Source organism: Contarinia nasturtii, unplaced genomic scaffold (assembly GCF_009176525.2).
Source record: "Contarinia nasturtii isolate CC-2019 unplaced genomic scaffold, AAFC_CNas_1.1 Cnas_scaffold_2678, whole genome shotgun sequence".
NCBI classification, from domain to species: domain Eukaryota; kingdom Metazoa; phylum Arthropoda; class Insecta; order Diptera; family Cecidomyiidae; genus Contarinia; species Contarinia nasturtii.
Window position 1 is genome coordinate 183753 of NW_022199997.1, and position 19597 is coordinate 203349.

General features: G+C 32.3%; 2 protein-coding genes across 14 annotated transcripts; one reads left to right on the forward strand and one right to left on the reverse strand.

Moving 5' to 3' along the window:
- The first annotated feature begins 3458 nt into the window (after positions 1 to 3458).
- On the forward strand, positions 3459 to 9759 carry LOC116348944 (arylsulfatase I-like). Of its 13 annotated transcripts, none has more exons than XM_031780179.1 (9): positions 3610 to 3979; positions 6226 to 6426; positions 6493 to 6601; positions 6666 to 6716; positions 6788 to 7011; positions 7141 to 8368; positions 8430 to 8488; positions 8588 to 8662; positions 9302 to 9759. In XM_031780179.1, the coding sequence occupies exons 2-8, from the start codon at positions 6277 to 6279 to the stop codon at positions 8627 to 8629; spliced, it is 1863 nt and encodes a 620-aa protein (XP_031636039.1). In that variant the 5' UTR covers positions 3610 to 3979; positions 6226 to 6276; the 3' UTR covers positions 8630 to 8662; positions 9302 to 9759. The 13 variants fall into 13 exon arrangements, 12 of the variants coding, with proteins under 12 accessions (XP_031636043.1, XP_031636039.1, XP_031636040.1 ...); XM_031780180.1 differs by lacking the exon at positions 9302 to 9759 and adding an exon at positions 8772 to 8808; XM_031780183.1 differs by lacking the exons at positions 3610 to 3979; positions 9302 to 9759 and adding an exon at positions 3459 to 3477 and having other exon boundaries at positions 8588 to 8756.
- Positions 9760 to 10269: 510 nt separating this feature from the next.
- LOC116348946 (innexin inx1) lies at positions 10270 to 19326 on the reverse strand. Its single transcript, XM_031780191.1, has 6 exons — positions 18334 to 19326; positions 14957 to 15070; positions 12861 to 13016; positions 11407 to 11577; positions 11158 to 11339; positions 10270 to 11072 (listed from the first exon to the last, which is right to left on the reverse strand). The coding sequence occupies exons 1-6, from the start codon at positions 18580 to 18582 to the stop codon at positions 10841 to 10843; spliced, it is 1104 nt and encodes a 367-aa protein (XP_031636051.1). The 5' UTR covers positions 18583 to 19326; the 3' UTR covers positions 10270 to 10840.
- Positions 19327 to 19597: the final 271 nt, after the last annotated feature.

Here is a 19597-nt window from a genome sequence, read left to right on the forward strand (position 1 = left end):
TTCTGCTCCAGTTTTTCGAATCGGCAAATGACTTTGGATGGCAGTAGGGTTTTTGGCTGAAATCAATATCTTGGTAAAAAGCAAACAAACATATGTTCTGTCCATTGTTCGGTTCCGTTACCATCCATTTCATCATTTTAATTTTCTCAAGTGATCATCATCTAACGGTATTGTATGCCATTATTAAATAGCCGCAATGCAATAAGTTTTTTGTGTGAAACCAGTTTTCTCAATGTGTGGCGTAGGAAATTTGTATACACGCATCCATTTACGCATTTGCAAAGCAAAGCACAGCCATTTGATCGGAATGTTGTGTTTTTGTTTTGGACTTTGGACGTCCAACACTTACGCAAAATGTATCATCAATGATATTTGTATTAGAAGAGAGGATTTCAAGTGGAGCCATTTTGATAAAGAGGAAAATCGAGTGTGTTATTAAAACCAGCATGTTCGAATTGTGTTTGGTCGATGATGTTTTGCTCTTCAATCGGTAATTGTATAGTGATTTGAGTGCAGAAACAGCTATAAAATATATGTAAAATGTTTGCACAGTGAGTGGGAATAAACTTGGCGTTGATTTGTCGAATCATTCTACAACTCTTTATATTTTTTGGTTCGTCTGCATTCGCTCTATTTGCTGGGTGTGATTGTCGTTAACATTCGAACGATTTTACAATGTGGCACACAGTATGAGGCGAGATGTGCCGTTTAAATCGCCCAAATGAAAATGAAAATCCGCTTCAACGAGAATATGTGTCATAAGCGCGCCGCGTCGAAAAAGACACACCACCATCCAGTATCCATGTCAACTCTTAAAAGCATAACAAACTTGCTTGTATCTCGTTTATTGCGGACCAAAAATTCGCATACCAGCGCCTGAATTCAGTTCCGTTTTTTTTTCATCGCCCTTTTTTCTTTTTCTTCGGCGTTCTTTTCTTTGTGTGTGTGTTACTCGTTACACAGACGACAATATCAATTTTTTATTGCCAACACGAGTAAAATGTACAATTGGTGCCAACACAATCTCAAAAATGAAAAACAGACAGGAAGAAACAGAGTTATATCGATGCTCATCAGTTTGATAGATACGTATCTATCCATGTAATATAATAAACATTGTTGTGATTATATGAGAGAATTTCGATATCTGGGCCAATGTATGCAGTAACTTTTGGCAATCGTTCTTATCCAAACAAAAAAAAATATATATGGTATAGGTCTGTGTGCATGTGTTGATCACTCTGGTTCTCTTATTTGTTCCCAGTCATGTCTTGACAGAGCTACATTATCTTATGCACTCGATATGCAGCCACCACCATCAAAAGCAAAAACGAAAGAAAAAAACTGGCCAATATAACACACCATTTTGTGTTGGCTGCACAGCTGCTCTGGCTGTTTCACTTGATAATACTCGCTTTGTGCACATAAAAATAAAAATTATTTTTAATTTCTTTCCATTATTTTCTGACTACGCCTCACATTCTCATTCGGTCTTTGTTTTGCTGCTTCAGCGCTTGCTGCACTATTTCGATGAGCTTTTCCCTTCACAATCATTTTTTTCTTCTTCTTTCGTTTGTCCATCTGTCTCACCCGTTTGCCCATTTAACGCTTTTTCGTTCACGCTTTCGATTGACTCGTTAGTTTTTATTTTCTGACATTCTCGATTCGCCTTGTTTTTCCTTTTGTTGCACTCTATGCGGATAGTTTCACAGATTTTTCACGTTTTTCTTCGACCGCTCGTCTACATTTTCTATATTGGAGAATATTCCGTAATAGCACGGAAAAAATTTATTGAGATGCATGATAGTTATTTGGCCAAAATTAAAAAAAAGAGAACCCAACCAAGTTGAATCGTTTAACGATCAATCTAAGAAGAAAAAATTAAAATATGGACAGTGGACACAAGCAAAAAGTTACAAGATATTCAAAATGCCGGGACATTGCAATTACTTAAGATTGTGAGCTTATTCATGAATCGCATTGCACTCATCATTATTCATTCAGAACATATTTAATTTCATTATGAAATAAAATGAGCAGCAAAAAAATTGGCGAAAAGGAGACGAAACAAAGTCAATATTTATTTATTTTCGATTATTCGAATTCATAGTGAGAGTAAGATGTAAATTTATTTATAATATCCAAATGCCAATATTTTATCGTTTTAATTTGATCTATAATTCAAGCATTTACGTGGAAATTATGGTAAGTTGTACTTTTCATTGTTATATAGAATGTTCAATATCACATGAACACGCATTTTCCTGTTGACTTTCCCGGTTATAAGTTGGAAAGCAGTACATTCCATCGAATTGGTTGGAAAAAACGACACATAGATGGCATTTAACAAATTGTTGTTTTTTGAGTGAATTTTATTCGATTGAATTCAAATTGAAATAACATATGCCATCTCCACTACAAAATTTACTATAAAAACAAACGACAACGTTAAAATTTACGAACTTGCTATTATTTCCAGTTGTGTGTCGTATCACACTACCTGTTTCTTTCGGGCTCACCCTCTCTTTGGAAACCTTTGTAGATTTTCAGATCAGAAATTGCGAATGAAGCTTATCCGTTATCAAAATGATCTGGGAACGCAAATTGAGATAAAATGTTGGGATTTGAAATGAATGGGATCATGGGATGTATAAAATTGAACATATTCGTGGTACGGTTAAAAATATTTAACTAACAATCTGATAATAGTAAATCACGAAACATTCTTAATTGTTTTGTTCATTCCAATTCTCACTTACAATAACATTAACAACAATAAGAACATTCAATTTATTAATCATGTGTCATATGACTCACGCTAAGTGGCTAGAATCATGTTCAACTTATGTGTTTACATGCATTGGGCTTTTACACACTCAAATCGCTCAAGTAATGTATATTAAATGAAAAAAAAAACATCGAATTGACCGCAAGTGTTTAGCTTTACTCTCTTGGATATAATTTCGTGATTCTTAGTTCGTGTGCGAATTGCAACAATGCGACCTGAATATCGGCCAGTGACTCATTTTATGTTTAATTCAATTTGAATAAAAGAAAAAAAAACAAAATTATTCAATTGTGTTCATGATAACATTTTACACAATTGAATATAAATCACTGATAACTGTATTGTAGGTTATCATGCCAAAATGAATATTATTTATCTTCATCGTTATTGAAAGTAACGAGATGGAAACGTTTTGTCTGTCAGTTTGGAATAGAAAAAACTCGATGTTTTTACTTCTTCATCTCATTTGAAAGTCAGACAGTGATCAAATCTACATCATTCGCATCACACACTTTGTGCCAAGATCAATTGGCTTTTTTACTACACACCCGGAAATAACCAAATACTCAACGTTTGAAGGAGAATAATAAAATCGTTCGTATTTGAATCGATAAAGTTTTGCTATCAATAATGAATTCTGAATTCAGCATCAATGGATAAACTCATTTGCATGGATTAAACATTTGCCTGTGCGTATATTCATTCATCGTCTAATCTAGTCTGGTAACATATTTATCAATATTTAAAAATAACACAGAAGTGAATCTGACCTTGGCTCGATATCAAACATTCGCAAAGAAATAAACAAATAGCACACATTGGATTTCAGTTGCGCGTGGGACTTTGAAGCGATAGGTTCAAGTGAACTCAAATCTATGCGAATATAATAAAAAAATACATATCCGTATAAAATTTTTATCATATGCCAAATTGTATTTTTATCTCTTTGACTTTAAACGAATTTAAAAAATCAATTTGCGGAAAGAGTGAATAAAAGGTGATATAAAACACGTAATAAACAAAATTTCCAAAAACTACTTGAAAGTGTTTGTGCATGAACAATTGTTGATATATATTGAATCGCCAACAAAAAATGGGACTGCAGAAAAGTTAAAGAATTTGAATGTCAATGTTAGGTCATGCTGTGTGCGCAATATTAATTGGTATTAGTTTAACAGACAGGTGTTCTTGGTAAGTTTTTTAGTGCCAAAGAACAAAAAATTAAGTCTATATTAAAATATAAATTCACTTTGAATGCGATCGATGAACAATAGAAGATATGGCACCTTGACACGTGAATAATTTATATCAACTGGTTTGTGCTACAAAAAAAAATTACAATACATTTTAATCACAGTTTATGAACAAATTATTACCGAAATCAAACAAAAACGAAATAAAACCGTTGTGCGAGTGTGGAAAGTAAATGTTTGTATTACCTACAGAATTCACAAAATCGTACTGACGTTAAATACAGACCATCATAAACAGTATTTTGCAAGTGTTAATATTGATTCATATTCGTAAAAATTGGATCGTTCGCGTAAAAAATTGGACTTAAACTAGGTCAACGAAAGTGAATCTCACCAAATTGTGTAAAGATAGGGGGTACTTTTTTTATCTAAAGTCATTTAGATTTTATTGACAATTAATTGTTTTGCTTACACTTATTATCACATTAATCACAATGTCGTTAACCTATAGCGAACACTCACATTCATCCGTGTAACTTGCATGTGTGTTTTATTGAATATTCAACCTAAATGTTTGATTTTGTATTATTATTTATAAATAAACTTGTCTTATCATTGTTTCATTCAGTTTGAGCAAGATCGCGAACAAATTGAAGCTTGGGATTAAAGTGCTATTATTACACAAAAGTTCGAGTTGAATCAAATTACAAAATAGATTTTTCTTAAACAAAACAAACGTTTTTTTTATATTAGTGTTCAGAGAAATTGAACAGTGCAAATTGAGTGGTAAACATCGTATCAATGACCTTTTAACATGGTCGAAATGATCTCAACTTATTTATCGTGTAAAATGAAAGTGGCCGAATTTACAGTTCTTAACTCACCAAAAAAGATTTAATACGAAAATTTCGACCGGGTTAAGCTGCCATGTTACTCTGATTACTTTTAGTTTTGCCATGTGTATTTTTTTAGTCAGTTTCAAATATTCAAAAGTATTGATCTTCTACCTCCATTCACAAATTCTTGAAAAATTGACATTGAATTTCATTGGAAAAGATCACAAAAACATACAACCAGCGTTACTTCGATAAAAAAATGTGTCTATTTATTTGAAACTAACAATGGATTTATGCTGCACACCGCCGTTGCATGTAGCATTGACAATTCAAAGTCATGGTGTATACGTTGTGTGTCAATATTATACTTGTTATCAATCCATGAAATTCATTTCGATCCTTATTTAAAAAATCTAAGCTAACATTGATCAAAACTCAAAATATTGCTGAAAATTTACCATAGCTTTTTACATTTGTTCGACTTAAAAAAACATAACTTAAAAAAATGTAAAAAAATTAGCCGGTAGTTAAGCTATTTGGTCCATTTTTCCTTTGAAAATCCAAACGAACCAAAATGCGCAAAAAATATGAAAGATGAAATTTGATCATACACTTTTAATTCAAGAGTCTTAAGTGAAGTAATATTTTTTCCTCTATTCCAAAATCCAACTCAAGTGAAAGAAAAACTTGTAAAAGTTTTATTATTTTTTAGAGAAATCATAATGAAAATTATGAAATGGATTTAATACAAAATCAAAACGACCGCCGGATTGCAGTCCAAGCAAAACTTATTGATCAATTTTTCCAAAAAAAAAATGCATTTTTAATACATCTGAAAATCTGAAAATAGTGAATCGTTAAAAAAAATCGCCAAATTTTGCAAATCATATCTCAGTGTTCGGTCTCCACTTTTGCAACGTAGACCATGTGGAATCAAATATTTTCAAATAAATTCAAAGTTATAAGTTTTATAAGCGGGAAGTTCAATGCTTTTTTAAAATTAGGTTTTATGTATCTCATTTAAATAGATAACAAAAACATTTTAAATATACGTCTGTTATGCGAAATACCTTGTGACAATGTGAACTCTCAGTTTAACATACCGGTTTTACTTCCAGTTTTTTGTGTCTTAAAATGACTCTTGTTGTGACACACATGTGTATGAGCCTCGTCTCTGATTTTGATTTCTGTTAAAATATCAATAGTTGTCAATAGACAAATGTCTCAATTGTATTGTCTACTTTTGCAAAATATTTTTTGCTTGTAAGAAGAATATAATTTTTTATTATAGTTTTATTGTATTAATGCGGCATATGTGCTACGATAAAATCGCGTGCACCAATCACATGCCAACATGCACATAGACCAATTAAAAAATAATTAATTTTATATAATCTATTCTTTCAAGGTTTTATTTAGCGCACTGACAGACATTTTATTACACAAAGAAAGTTTAATAATGAACTTGTATCAAAGTTCGGGCACCAGTTTACTGGTGTATTGTGAGATAATCTTTTTGGTTGGATTTTGTATGACCAAAAACCATGGATCAGCACATAAAATTAAAGGAAAAAAACCGAATATAATCATTATTGTTGCCGATGATATGGTAGGAAATAATGAAATAGAAATTTAAAAGAATGGAAATAATTTGGAAAAATTATGCAATTTCAAGGGTTTTAATGATGCCAGCATTCATGGTTCCAACCAAATACCCACGCCAAATATCGATGCTTTAGGAATCATGGGAGTACAATTGAATAGGCATTATACAGCGCCAATGTGTAAATTTGATGATTTATTTAGAAAATCTTTTGGAAGAAGGAAAATGTTAATGTCTCATTTTAGGCACACCTTCACGTTCTTCTTTACTGACAGGAAAATATGAATCCAACTTGGGTATTTAAAGTATACTTCTTTAAAGTTATTGTTACAAAAAAAAAACGCGAAAACTTTTCCAATTCTCTTAGGTATGCAGCACTTTGTCATCCCTAGCAATGCTCCATACGGCTTAGATCCTTGCGAAAAAACTATGGCTAACTATATGAAAGACGGTGGATATCGAACATATCTTGTTGGAAAATGGCATTTGGGCTTTTTTGAAAAAAGATACACACCATTGTATCGAGGTTTTGACTCACACTTTGGATACCTTGGGCCATATATTGATTACTTCAACCACAGTTTGTCAATTGTAAATGTTTGATTTGTACTAATATCATTGACTAGACCATGGATGGCGATAGATTACATGTTTTTCAAAGAATTTCTTGTGAATCATTGGTAAAATTTGATAAACGTCATACTTATCACAATTTTTTAGGTACCAATACCTGAAATGGCCAGTGGATATGACATGCGCAAAAACTTAAGCGTTCATTGGGATACAATAAATCAATATGCAACCGATCTCTTCACTGATAAGGCAATAGAAACGATACAAACTCATGATAAAAATAAACCAATGTTCATGATGCTGTCACATTTGGCACCTCACACAGCCAATGAATTTGATCCGATGCAAGCGCCAGAAGATGAAATTAACAAATTCGAATACATTAAAAACGAAAAACGACGAGTATATGCTGCAATGGTTTCAAAGCTGGACGAGGGTGTGGGAAAGGTTGTAAAAGCTCTTGATCAAAATAAAATGCTTGAGAATAGCATTATTTTGTTTTTTTCCGACAATGGATCGCCAATTGTTGGGGAACATGCAAACGCTGGTTCCAATTTTCCATTTAAGGGTCAAAAAGACAGTCCTTGGGAAGGTGCAACGCGAAACTTAGCCGCTATATGGAGTCTTCATTTGAAACGACGGCAACGTGTCTCAAATGAAATGTTCCACATATCCGATTGGTTGCCAACATTTGCCAAAATTGCTGGTTTCAATATTGAAGGTCCAATTGATGGAAAGAATATTTGGAATTCATTGTCATATGACCTACCAAGTCCACGCCGTGATGTTCTATTGCATCATGATCCTGAAGTTCCATATATGGCATATATCAGTGAAAATTTGAAGCTAGTATCTGGTTCAACCTATGATGGAATGTATGACAAGTGGCTCAGCGAACCAATTGATCAATCGGAAGAGAATTCAACATTCGGCGAGAAATACAGTGAAGCAATTTTAAGCTCAAATGTTGGACAAGTGTTACAAAAATACTCAACATCAAATCGAAATAAATTCTATAATTATGTTGAAACTGACTCGCATACCATTTCGGCTGATGAAATAAACGAAATTCGATTTAAGGCCAAAGTGACATGCAATGGAAACATACCACCAAATAATAATAATTCTGTTGCGGCATGCAATCCAATTATATCACCCTGTTTATTTAATATTTCCGATGATCCGTGTGAAACCACAAATATTGCAGCACAATTTCCAGATATCGTAAAGAAACTAGAATCAAAATTAGATTATTATTGTGAAATTGCAAAACCTATACGAAACAAACCAGGCGATCCGCGATCGAACCCGGCAAACTTTGGAGGAATTTGGACCTGGTGGTATGATGAGCTTAACATTACAACGCAAAGTACGGGTAAAGTGAAAATGTAATTGAACATAAATGTAGTCGTGTAACTATTTGTATTTGTATGTAGCTTGGCGCATGGGAGAACACTCTTTACAAACCCACATTCCATTTCATATATGTGTAGCTGTATGTTGCTGTTTTTTTTTTTGGCTTTTTGACACTTTATTTTTTGTCTTTTTTAACTTATGGAAATTAATTTTTTTTATTTCATTAATAACATTTTAGATTGTTGCAATGATCATCACAAGAAAGATGGCGTGGCTTTGAAAATATCATCAATTTATTAAGTATAAGTAAACTGTAAGTAAATTCGAATTAAACTTTTCGTTAAGCAGAAAATTGTAAGAAGTCTTGTACGCGAACATAAATAAAGTAAGGAAATACAATGAACAAATGGTTATATTTTTAGAGAAGTTTGTCACACTCATTTGGGTACTATGATGAAGATCATTCTAACTTATCTCCTGATGGTAATAAAACTACACACAAGAGAAAAACCCAACAAATTATTTTAGGATCCCTATTAAAAAATGAATTTGTAAGGTTTCCTTATAAAATCGCAATATTTTAACAGGAATCCTAATAAATTGGCGCGTCCAAACGTCAAAGCCAACTTCACTGTGTTGAAACAAAACATTTTTATTATTTAAAGGTTTCCTGATAAAATGTTCCAATATTATAAGGAAACCTTACAAATTAATATTTTAATAGGAATCCTAAAATAATTTGTCAGGCTTATTTTTTGTGTGTACAATTATCAGATAAATGTATCATCTACAAACATCGATAAGAATATTTAAAGTGAAGTAGCTGAAAAAACCACAGAGAAAACTTTAACTTAACTTTAATTTTAATAAATCTTTTTCAAAAGAGCAGTTAGAATATGTTCGAGATTTCAAATGTGTAGGGTAAATTTTTTATTCATCAATTTTCCAGCAGATTCGACGATTCACGTGGTTTCCATGAGTTTTGCATACCCATCACCTTGCTGTATTACGGCCTAATCCCAGCGGATAAATTATGTTTCTTTAGCAGTACGATATAAATAGTGTACTATTGGTACAATTTGATTTTGCGACAACAACAATTTGTTTCGACATGCTCTATGCAAAGGCCATTGAACTTGAAAAATAATTCTTTATCATTAACAAAACAATGACAAAAAATGAATTGAGTGATTTTTTTATAATTTGAGACATAGATGGCATTGTGTTACTTCACTCAATTGTTTCATATATATGGGAGAGGAGAAAATATCATGACCGTCTCCATTACAATGAATTAACTATTTGAATTCATCTTGATCGTATTTTCATACTAAAATGTTGTTTTTCATTTAAGATCTGCAAAAAAACAAATCATGAAAGAAATGAAAGAAAAATGGTTTCTTAAATCAATTAGCAAAATCTTTTATTTTATCAAAAATAGCATGATTTACGTTCAAATTTGATATTTATCTCTTTTAAACTCCAACTGAAGTTTACAATGTTTACGTTTATCTATAAATACTATTTTTTTGTTGTAAATGCTACATAGTTTAGGTATAAAAAAAATGTCCATAAAAATGATAGATGTTGATTCTTTTTCCTGCTTTAGCTGCTAGTAAAAAATTTTGTTGATTTTCATTCAAATCGAAAATTGGTTTTAAAAAAATGCAAGTGTAATCTTAAATGTACATATGAAATTAATACTTCTAAATGATGGTTTGTTTTTCTTCGTTCCAAGTAGGATTGTATTTCGATATTAATTGAATGTTGCATGCCATTCGAAAATGTTTAATTTTGGAAATTATTTCTTTTTTTCGATTTTTCGTCTTTTCATAAATAAATACATTGCGTATGTTTATCAAATACTTGTTAATAAGCTACTTTTCTTCATTCGTTAACGATTTCTAAGTTTTGTTCAAAAAAAAAAAAAAAACATTGCTCCACATCATTAATCACAGAATTGTTTCATAACGAACGATAAAACTGAGAAAAAGGTGGTCAAATTTTGTGGTAAAAAGAAAATTCTGTGAAAATGGTTTCAATTTATCTCTTTTTTTATGAAACAAAAAATGAATTTGCAATCAATAATTTGAGTATTCAAAAAGGGGCCGGAGGGAAAAAAGATCCATCTATCTTTCGAATTGAAATTTATTCGAACTAAAACGTTCCGAAAATATCGCCAATGCTTACGCTAAAATGCATTTGGATTTGGCACAATGTGAATTGGAACATAAATTGTATTGCATATCCAAAGCTCATTACATTAACATGCTACCGATTGCCGATCGTGGAATGACAATATCCATCAATTCATTCGAAAATGTGGATTATAAAACTTAGTTACAGTCTCATTCTAAATGTTTTTTTTTGTTTCTTCTTCTTTTTCGTTAAAATCTAACAGATCGTTTGCAATGTTAAAAACGTGTGAATTTGTTCTGTGGCTTAATTAAAATTCATTTTGTTTTGTTTTTTTATTCCTAAGTGCAATTTTCTAAGGTTTTTCATCGATTTGATGATTTTTCCGCATTTCCAGTCGTTCCAACAATTGGGTCAGCACATCTTTGTAAATAATTGGATCCAAATTTTGGCTGAGCATATAGATGAGCCACCAATCGCCGACATCAAGCTTGTGTGATATTTTCCGCGTAACTTCTTGTGGTATCATTCGATTTTTGGCACTCAAAATCATTGCACGAAAACTCGACATCGAGATGATCAAAATACTGTGGAAAAATACGGAAAAAAAATCATCAATTGTTCATTCAATGCGTTTTGAACTCGATTGATTTAGGCAACGATCAAACTCACCGATAGATCAATAATCCAATCAACAGGAATAGCATTACGAAGTACCAAATCCAAATGAATATGTATGTCTTCTCATTCACGATATTCAAAGGCAGTACACAGAGTGCGTCGTGCTTTTGAATGCTTCCGCTAGCACCGTATTTATGGAAAATACACTTTGTTATGCGAGGAAACACATATACCTAACGCAACAAAGTAAAAAATGATGAGATTTAGAAAATTATCTATATTTTATTTGAATACACCTACCATTGGATCATATCTCTGTTCTTGCGGCGTATCTGAAAGATTCATCACACGCCAACCATACGAAAAGAATTCACCGTCGAAGAATCGGTCCATTAACCACATTTGCAAAATGATATTTATCAGGCACAACAGTTCACATCCCCAATACCGAATGGCATACAATTTGTGGCGCTAACGAAAACGAAAAACATCGAAATCAATAAAATAACCATTTAAACATAACTATTAAAATTTGAAACTAGCCTTATTTAATGGCAAGACTAAAATTAATTGCATGGTATTTGTGTTTTTGTTATTTGGTTTGTATGAACTATGAACACAGTACATTGGCAATTTCCATAAATTACTGCTTTTAAAATCAATCAAGATCAATAAATGCACTGACATTGCAGCAATCATAGTTATCATACTCGATAGTTGTTTCAATTTCTTCAGATTGGTTCGATAGCCGATCGATTTATAAAAATAAAACTGGTTCTTGTCATCGATTAAAATTGCGTAATGCATTTGATAAATCGTAAATTGAAAGTGGACGCAGTCAAATATGGCTCAAGTTTCTCCATTAAAATAGCAAAGTGTAAATACTTGATGTCTTTGCAAACGATTGCATTTACGTTTTAATAATTGTTCAACAGGTTTTGACGCGACGACACAGATGGCCAATGTTCATCAAACAAGTGTTATGAATGAACCATAAATACGTTTAATAGTTGTTCGTTTTACTTCTTTTATCTCTTTCAATGGATTTTTATCTATCCTTCATTTCTTTTAATCGATCAGTTCAAATTATTATTGATCACGAAAAAATAATGTCATTGACATGTTGTCAACGTTTTTTAACTTGAAGGTGTTGGAAAGGCTTATTAAATAAGGTAATCCCTTTAAAAAGTGACAAAAGTAAAAAAAAAACTTTTTAGAATATTAGATTTAGATCCAAATACATTTTCAAAATAACTAATTGCAAAACCACTGAAGGCGAATTTGTATTAATCATCGACGAACAAGGTCAAATTATTCTCTTTTTCTATATCATAAATCCAGTGAAGTATTTGCATAAATCTCGCAACTTTCAAATTGTTTATTTGGTTGAGTGTCTAATTACCAAATTGATTTATGTTTTGCTATAGCTAGTTTTTAGCTACTGAAATGCGAATGAATATTTTTTTTTAAATTGAATAAGATTTATTCGCCTCTCAACTAACTCACGATGTTTGACCACTTTTTTCTTCTACCGATTTGCGAATTATTGCGTTACATTTTGCGTGCACGATAATCTGAATATATGTACCTGCCATCGTTGATTGTGGCATAGAAAACTGGCAAATGAGAACAAACTTAATTTTACAAAATAACCGATTAACCGCATGCAAAACTTGAGTGGTTAGTTTATATGATTCGCAGTTTCATTTTCTTGCTCATTTATTTTTAAACAGAATTGAAATAAGAAAAATTACCTTTAAATGGCTAGTTAGATAGCCTAGGATGACACTTTTCTTGGCTGTTTTCTCTTCTTCACGACAAATGCCAAGATTCAGTCCCATTACAATCATTCGAAGTAATCCACCCTCAAATGCATCCCAAAGAAATTTCGGTGTATAACAAGCGAGTGCCTGTAATAAGAAAATAATGTTAGAAGAAAAAAAAAATCAAATTGTCATTTAAAAAAACATTCCAATTGTGAATCATGCTTATAGAAAAATGACACGCGCTCAACGCCTACCATACTGGCATCGAAATGCTTACATCTAAAATTACAGTAAATAGCTGTCATGAATTGACGCTCGTGTCTTTATACATGTAAAATAAACAGGTGGCAGACTTAATCGTGCCCATTAAGCTAAAAAAAACCTCGATGTATTTGTACTATGTAAACTTTGTACTGTCAGTGGAACTACGGTATATATCGAATTATTAAACCAGTTTTAATTAGAACAAACAAGCATTTGATTTTATCCTAATTTTGGTGGTATTTTTTCGATTTTAATTGATTGGCTGTGTATTCGTGTGCAATATTACATTCGAGAGAAATGACATTTTATGGACTGATCACGATGTCATACACTTACACAATATTTTCAACATTTTATGTTTTATTCATGATGCATGGACTTTCATATCGCCAAACAATGGAACAATGTATATATCTAAACAGGGCTTTTGATTACTATTTACTGAGGAAATGCGAATAATTTGTATGCACGACTTATAATTTGTCATTAGACATAGTTCAACGAAAATGACACATTCTATTTTCATTCTTCCATTAAATTCATTTGCATTTAACATTGGGCCACACGGTGGAATCACGAAAATAATTCACTGGCTGGATTACAGGTCGATCGAAGTCTGTCGCAATTTGCACATATAAAATATTCATTTGAAATAAAAAATAAAATAAAATATGTGAGCCTGAAGTTAATATACCTATGGAAGAACGAACAGGTAATGTACATTTATATTTGATTACAGAATTGAATACGTAATCATGTTTTATGATTTTTTTAAGCAAAGTTTATCAGTTTTATTGCAAAAAAACTAACAATGAGACCCATGGAGAGAGCAAGAGAGGGCAATGAGGTACTGTGGGATATTGTCAGTTTCATCTTCGTTATATATTCATTACACCAGCTGATGCGTCTCTAAATATTTCGATTATTTTCTTTGTGCAGCTCTAGTAAATTCTTTTTTATTTCGTGGAATAAAAAAGAAATGGCGATAAACTTTTGAACCGAACTCGCTTTTATCATGTTCATGCGTAAGAGTGATGGCCGGAGTAAACTGTAAACATTGTACGTTACGTGCACAAAATCCCCCGACAAGTTATTTATTTCATTTTATTTTTTTGAAAAAAATATTAAATTACGTGATGCATTTCCCCTGTTTTCAAATGCCAGATACATTGTATATGATAGAGAATGTGAGCGATAAAGAATGAACGATACACATGAAACAATCGAAAGTGTTCCTTGTTGTTGTTGCTGGCTTCATCTCCAATCAACCGTTCATAGTAATAGAAAATAATCAACATTGCATCAAATTTCAACAATATTTTCACACATTCACTTGCGATTTGATGCGCACAATGTGTGCCATACTCTCACGTGAATAAGCTGCATTTTCATCATTGAAGCGCTGTTGTTTTCTACATTCACACATCCATTGTGTGAACATCGTTGTGTGTTTTGTTTTGGTTTGAGAATGCAATATGATCGTTGTGACTATGAGAATCAAGTAGATATATAGGGCACTTTATAAAAATCCCAGTGAGTTAGTGTCTAGTCCATAAGAAAATCGCGAACTTTTCGAATGTGCGAATTTAATACGGTCACACAATTTAACCTCTCGCACATAAAAACAAGATTCTTTTTCCTTGAATCTATATACGCTGAAATAGCAGTCTTTATGAAAAATTAAACCAAAACCTTGACTCCATAAACATGTTCAGCTGATTTATAGTCATGCCAAATTGAGTTCGAGTACTTGTTGAATGTCTTTTTTAAACATTCTAAATTTCTCAAATAAAATGTTTGAATTTACAAATTTCGCTTACCTGAAAGAATAGCACGAAACACACCCATTGATAATATGTGTAATATTTTTTCGCGTCCTCGTCATTAAAGTCGTTCGAAATACCCGGATGAGCCACAGACACGCCAACTTTCAACTGCAATGATCAAAGAAAAAAAAAAGTTTATATAAAAAACACGAATTAAACAGGAAAAAAGTGTGTTTTATTTTGCCAGCGGCATACTATATGAAATACATTCCCAAAAAGAGAAAATTTATCATTCGCTTTATGAGAGATTTTTTTTTGTCTTGATTTAGTATCGTTTAATTACAAGTTGTTGAAAATTTATCATATTTTTTTTTTCGTCTTGAAACTGGCGAAAAAACGCAGTTTTCTTTCCTCTTTTGATACAATTAAGATTGAATATCGCGATTCGAGCAAAAACCACGCAAACTTTGAAATGCGGCTCGAAAACTTTGATGAATGAAATTACGTAAGTATACTTTTATCAATCAAATTATATCGCTTGAGTAGTTTTTTTTTCTTTCATGATTTTGGAATGAATAAAATGCAATGTTTTTTTGCGTTGATGCATTCAATGCGATTTTTAAAAAGCAATTTAATATCAGCACGATATTAAACGATTTTTTGCTCGAGAAATCTGAATGGTTTTACCTCGCAATCGTGCCTCGTTGGTAAGAAGTTTTACAGTGAAATACTGACATGTTTTGAACTTTTCAAATGTTCCAGTTTTTAGGTGATCTACATAAAAAAAAGTTTCGGTTTAACAATCAGTTGATCTCAATTTCAATACAAAAACTAACATTAACAAGTGAAATCAAATGGACGATTCAGTTGTAAATCAGTTAAATTGAATAATTGAATTTAAATAGTCTCTTCACCCATTTAAATTGCAACAACTAGTTTGTCAAGTGGCTTGGGTGGAAAGAATTGATTTCACCGCCTGAATAAATAATTCATCATTTGAAAATGCAGCAGCATTCTACTCACAATCGAGTTGGCTTAACATTTTCGTTTTTTCTTTTTGTGTTTAATAATCGTCTGCAAATACTTTGAAATAATTTAATATAACTTTGTTCGACATTGGCCAAGAGACATGCGATTTGTAGTGAAGAAAAAACTTAAACATAAAATGAGTCGTCTCGAAGTCGAAATTGAGCAAAAAAATATCAATCCTTTTCAATATATTAAATTGTAATTAGTGTTAGCGTATGAAGTGCTTCACTTGGTCTTCGGAATCGAACGATAACTATTTGTTGTTTGTTCAAATGCGAAGCAAAAATCACGAATTGCTGCCAAACGAAGTGTGTAAATTGTGTGAAATCGGGTTGGACTTGTTGCATGTATAGCATTGCTCGATTTAAAATGAAATGAAACCATTTTAGTCTATTGACACGATTTCCTTTCAATCATTTGTTAATATATCGATTTTTAACAAGTACAAACAAAAAGATAAAATCTTGGTTATTATTCGGTGTAGAATTTCAATTCAAAGTATAAAACAACTGACTTTGCATTGAAATGGATCCCTTAAATTCTGTTGACCTTGTAACAAATACCATAAAATGGCGTGCACTATGACAAAAGGTCCATCCATTGTTGTCGTCAGCTAAAGTTCAATCTGATTGATCCATTCTTTTATTACATTATTATGGTATATTTTGTATAAAACCATGCATAATATGCTTGAGATTACTTCGGCAATACCATTGCATGCCACGAGCATGAAAAATTATAATGTGAAAAAAATGATTTTACTTGCAATTTTAATGAGTTGTGTTTTTTTTTCTCACAGCATGTTTTCCGTTTCGTTCAATTTTCTCTGTCATTTCCATAATTACCAAAACAAATATGCTTTGAAACTGATGTTCTTTTTTTTGGTGTAATAACCCAAGTTTTTATGAGTTTTCTTTCATGAATTGTTTTTTTAACGCTGTGAGAAGCTAGGCAAACGTTAAAATAGTTATAGATGTTGTCACAATTATGAGAATTTGTACTTTGGTAATTTTATGAGAATTTCGGATTCATTTAAAAAGACATAAAATCTATGAAGCACTTAAAACATACCATATCTCTCCCTCTTTAGTGATAATAAATGTTCAAGTGCATTTAAATAATCTTTTTTTCAAATCGGAGAAATACCAGAAGCATTTTCCAGACACTATGCATGATTCATCCGATTTCCTGCTTTGAGTCTTTCGATTTAAAATTCTTCTGAAAAAAGAAACCTAAGCCCAAACCATCTCCAGATAATTGACGTTCGAAAGATAAAAAGTTGCATGTAAAAAGAGAGATAAAAGGACAAGAAATTGGTATAATGTCGAAATATTTCAGATCACTTGTTGAACTATTCACATCATGGAATTTCTATGAATCGGAAAAATATCGAATGGAGCACGTACGCCATATCTCTGTTCAGTTCTCTCTCTTTTTCTCTATTTCTCTTTTTCTATACACGAACTATCGTTCTTATGCTAACTCATGCCGCCAAAACAGGTTTTATGGTTAGTTCACTTGTGTCTTGTTTCTAGTCTAATGTTGCGTTGTACGTGAATATTTAGAACAACGGAGAAAGCAAGCAAAAACATATAAACATCATAATGAATGAAGCAATTTTTGTGTATGTCTTTCGATGCAAGTGCAAAATCTGATTTCTTTTCTCTCGATTGAAAACGAACAAAAAAATACGATTCGAATGTGTGTAAAGAAAATCCATTGTTCTCGGGTAGTGCTTGTGAGACAAGAGAATTCGTTGAATAGAAGAACACGTTTCTATGATTACATCATCATTATGACAAGAATTGTGGTTTTTGAGGTGTCGTCGTCACTGAAGAGTGAAAACAATTTGCTATTTACCCAAAATCGCTTCCTCTTAATACGAGGCTCTTTACAATCTGCGCAATAACAATGCTCCTCTTTAAAAACCCATGCTTTCGACGGCGAATATTTTGCTTGAGATTTCAATACGTTCGACGTTGATCCGAATCCATCAGCATTTGTGAAAGAGGGCCTTTGAGTTCAACGACTCTCTCGAATAGAATAAAAATGTGATGACATGGTTTTGTGCGCGTTTAATGCGCAATGGATTATCTGTGCCGGAATTTGGTCTATTGACAACAATTACATCCAGTGCTTTTGTGTAATTTAATTCAATCAAATTCCACGAACTCGTGCTTCTGTTGATGTTGATCGGTTGCAAAACGCAATTGCAATTCTCTCTTGCATAAAATGCGTGTCAAAGTGTTGAACAATAGGAAAACAGCTTCGCCGACACATTGTTCTGCTGATGATTCTTTCATTGTGTTCAACATATATGCAAATTTGATTTGTAGTGATGATGATTATATTCTAAATTAACCAAATAAAAAAAAACGCTACTATAAATGAATAACACTTACGTGTCGTTGAAATGCATCTGGCATTGTAAATGTGCTCGCAATCCAACAGAAAGTGTTTACAACATGGGTTGGAACACCGTTAACGATGCACGAAATCGGTTGACCGACATATTGTGTTGCGGTTATAACAAGACTGCATGCCAGCAATAGAGCCGTTGTGAATAGATTATGCAATCGAAATATAGCACTATCAGTTGTCACTTCTTGTAATTTAAAATAATCCTTGAGACCACCAAGTAACTTATACATGATTGATCAGTTCTTATCATCGATTCAGTCACACAAATCAAATATTTAAAAAAATTGACAGTTTTCTGACAGCGATACGTAATTTTGTTGATCCTGTTATGGTTCAAATCAGTTCATTATGTAAAATGATGACATTGATTGCCAAATCGATGCAATCACCAAAAAAAAAACCGGCAAATAAACGAATCACTGGGAGATTCTTACACTTTTTCTTTCGAAAATAAAAACTTGTGAAATTCCCGGAATTGTTCGATGATGCTTAAAGTTGATGTAAAACGAAATACAACATTTGTTTCTCTTTTTTAGTCCAATTCACACTTTTTATTGTGTTCCCGTGGCTTTTATTGTTCGTATGCGGTTTAATTTCTTCCTACGTTTGAACAGTGTCCATCCCGTTGGCAATGAAAACAATTCACTAACGCTGATGTAATTTTATGGATTACATTCAACGGGAAAAAAGAGTGGCTTGCAACAAATGTCACAGTCGAATTTGAACACAATTCGGTATTGAAAAAATAATCGAAATTTTTAAATCTCTAATCGAATAAATGTGTGATTTAGTTTTTGGTATACGCTTTGCGCGCGTAAAAATATAAAAAAAAATTCTCACTCGTCAAATCGAAGTAAATGTGTACTGTATTCGATTTACTCCGATACGTTACTACCATAAAACATGTAATGAAACTGTTTGCAAGGCTCCCCTCTCTCTGATTCCAAGCAACGACGCTTTGTTCGTTCGTTCGCTTCGTTTTTGTCTGACAGAGAAACTAAACAACAACAATAATACGTATGTGGTGCCGTGTATTTTGCTGCCGTTCTATAGTTATTAAAGTTGGTTTTCGTTGACGTAGCTGCTGCTGCTGCTGTTGCTTGGTTCGCATCAGCGATGTTGTTAGTTGTTGCTTCAATTTACACAAATACAAGCACAGTTACGCATAAATTATATGAAGTGAATGTGAATGCACCGATACAAATGCCGTATGCGTATTATGTATACGTATACTGTGTATGTGAA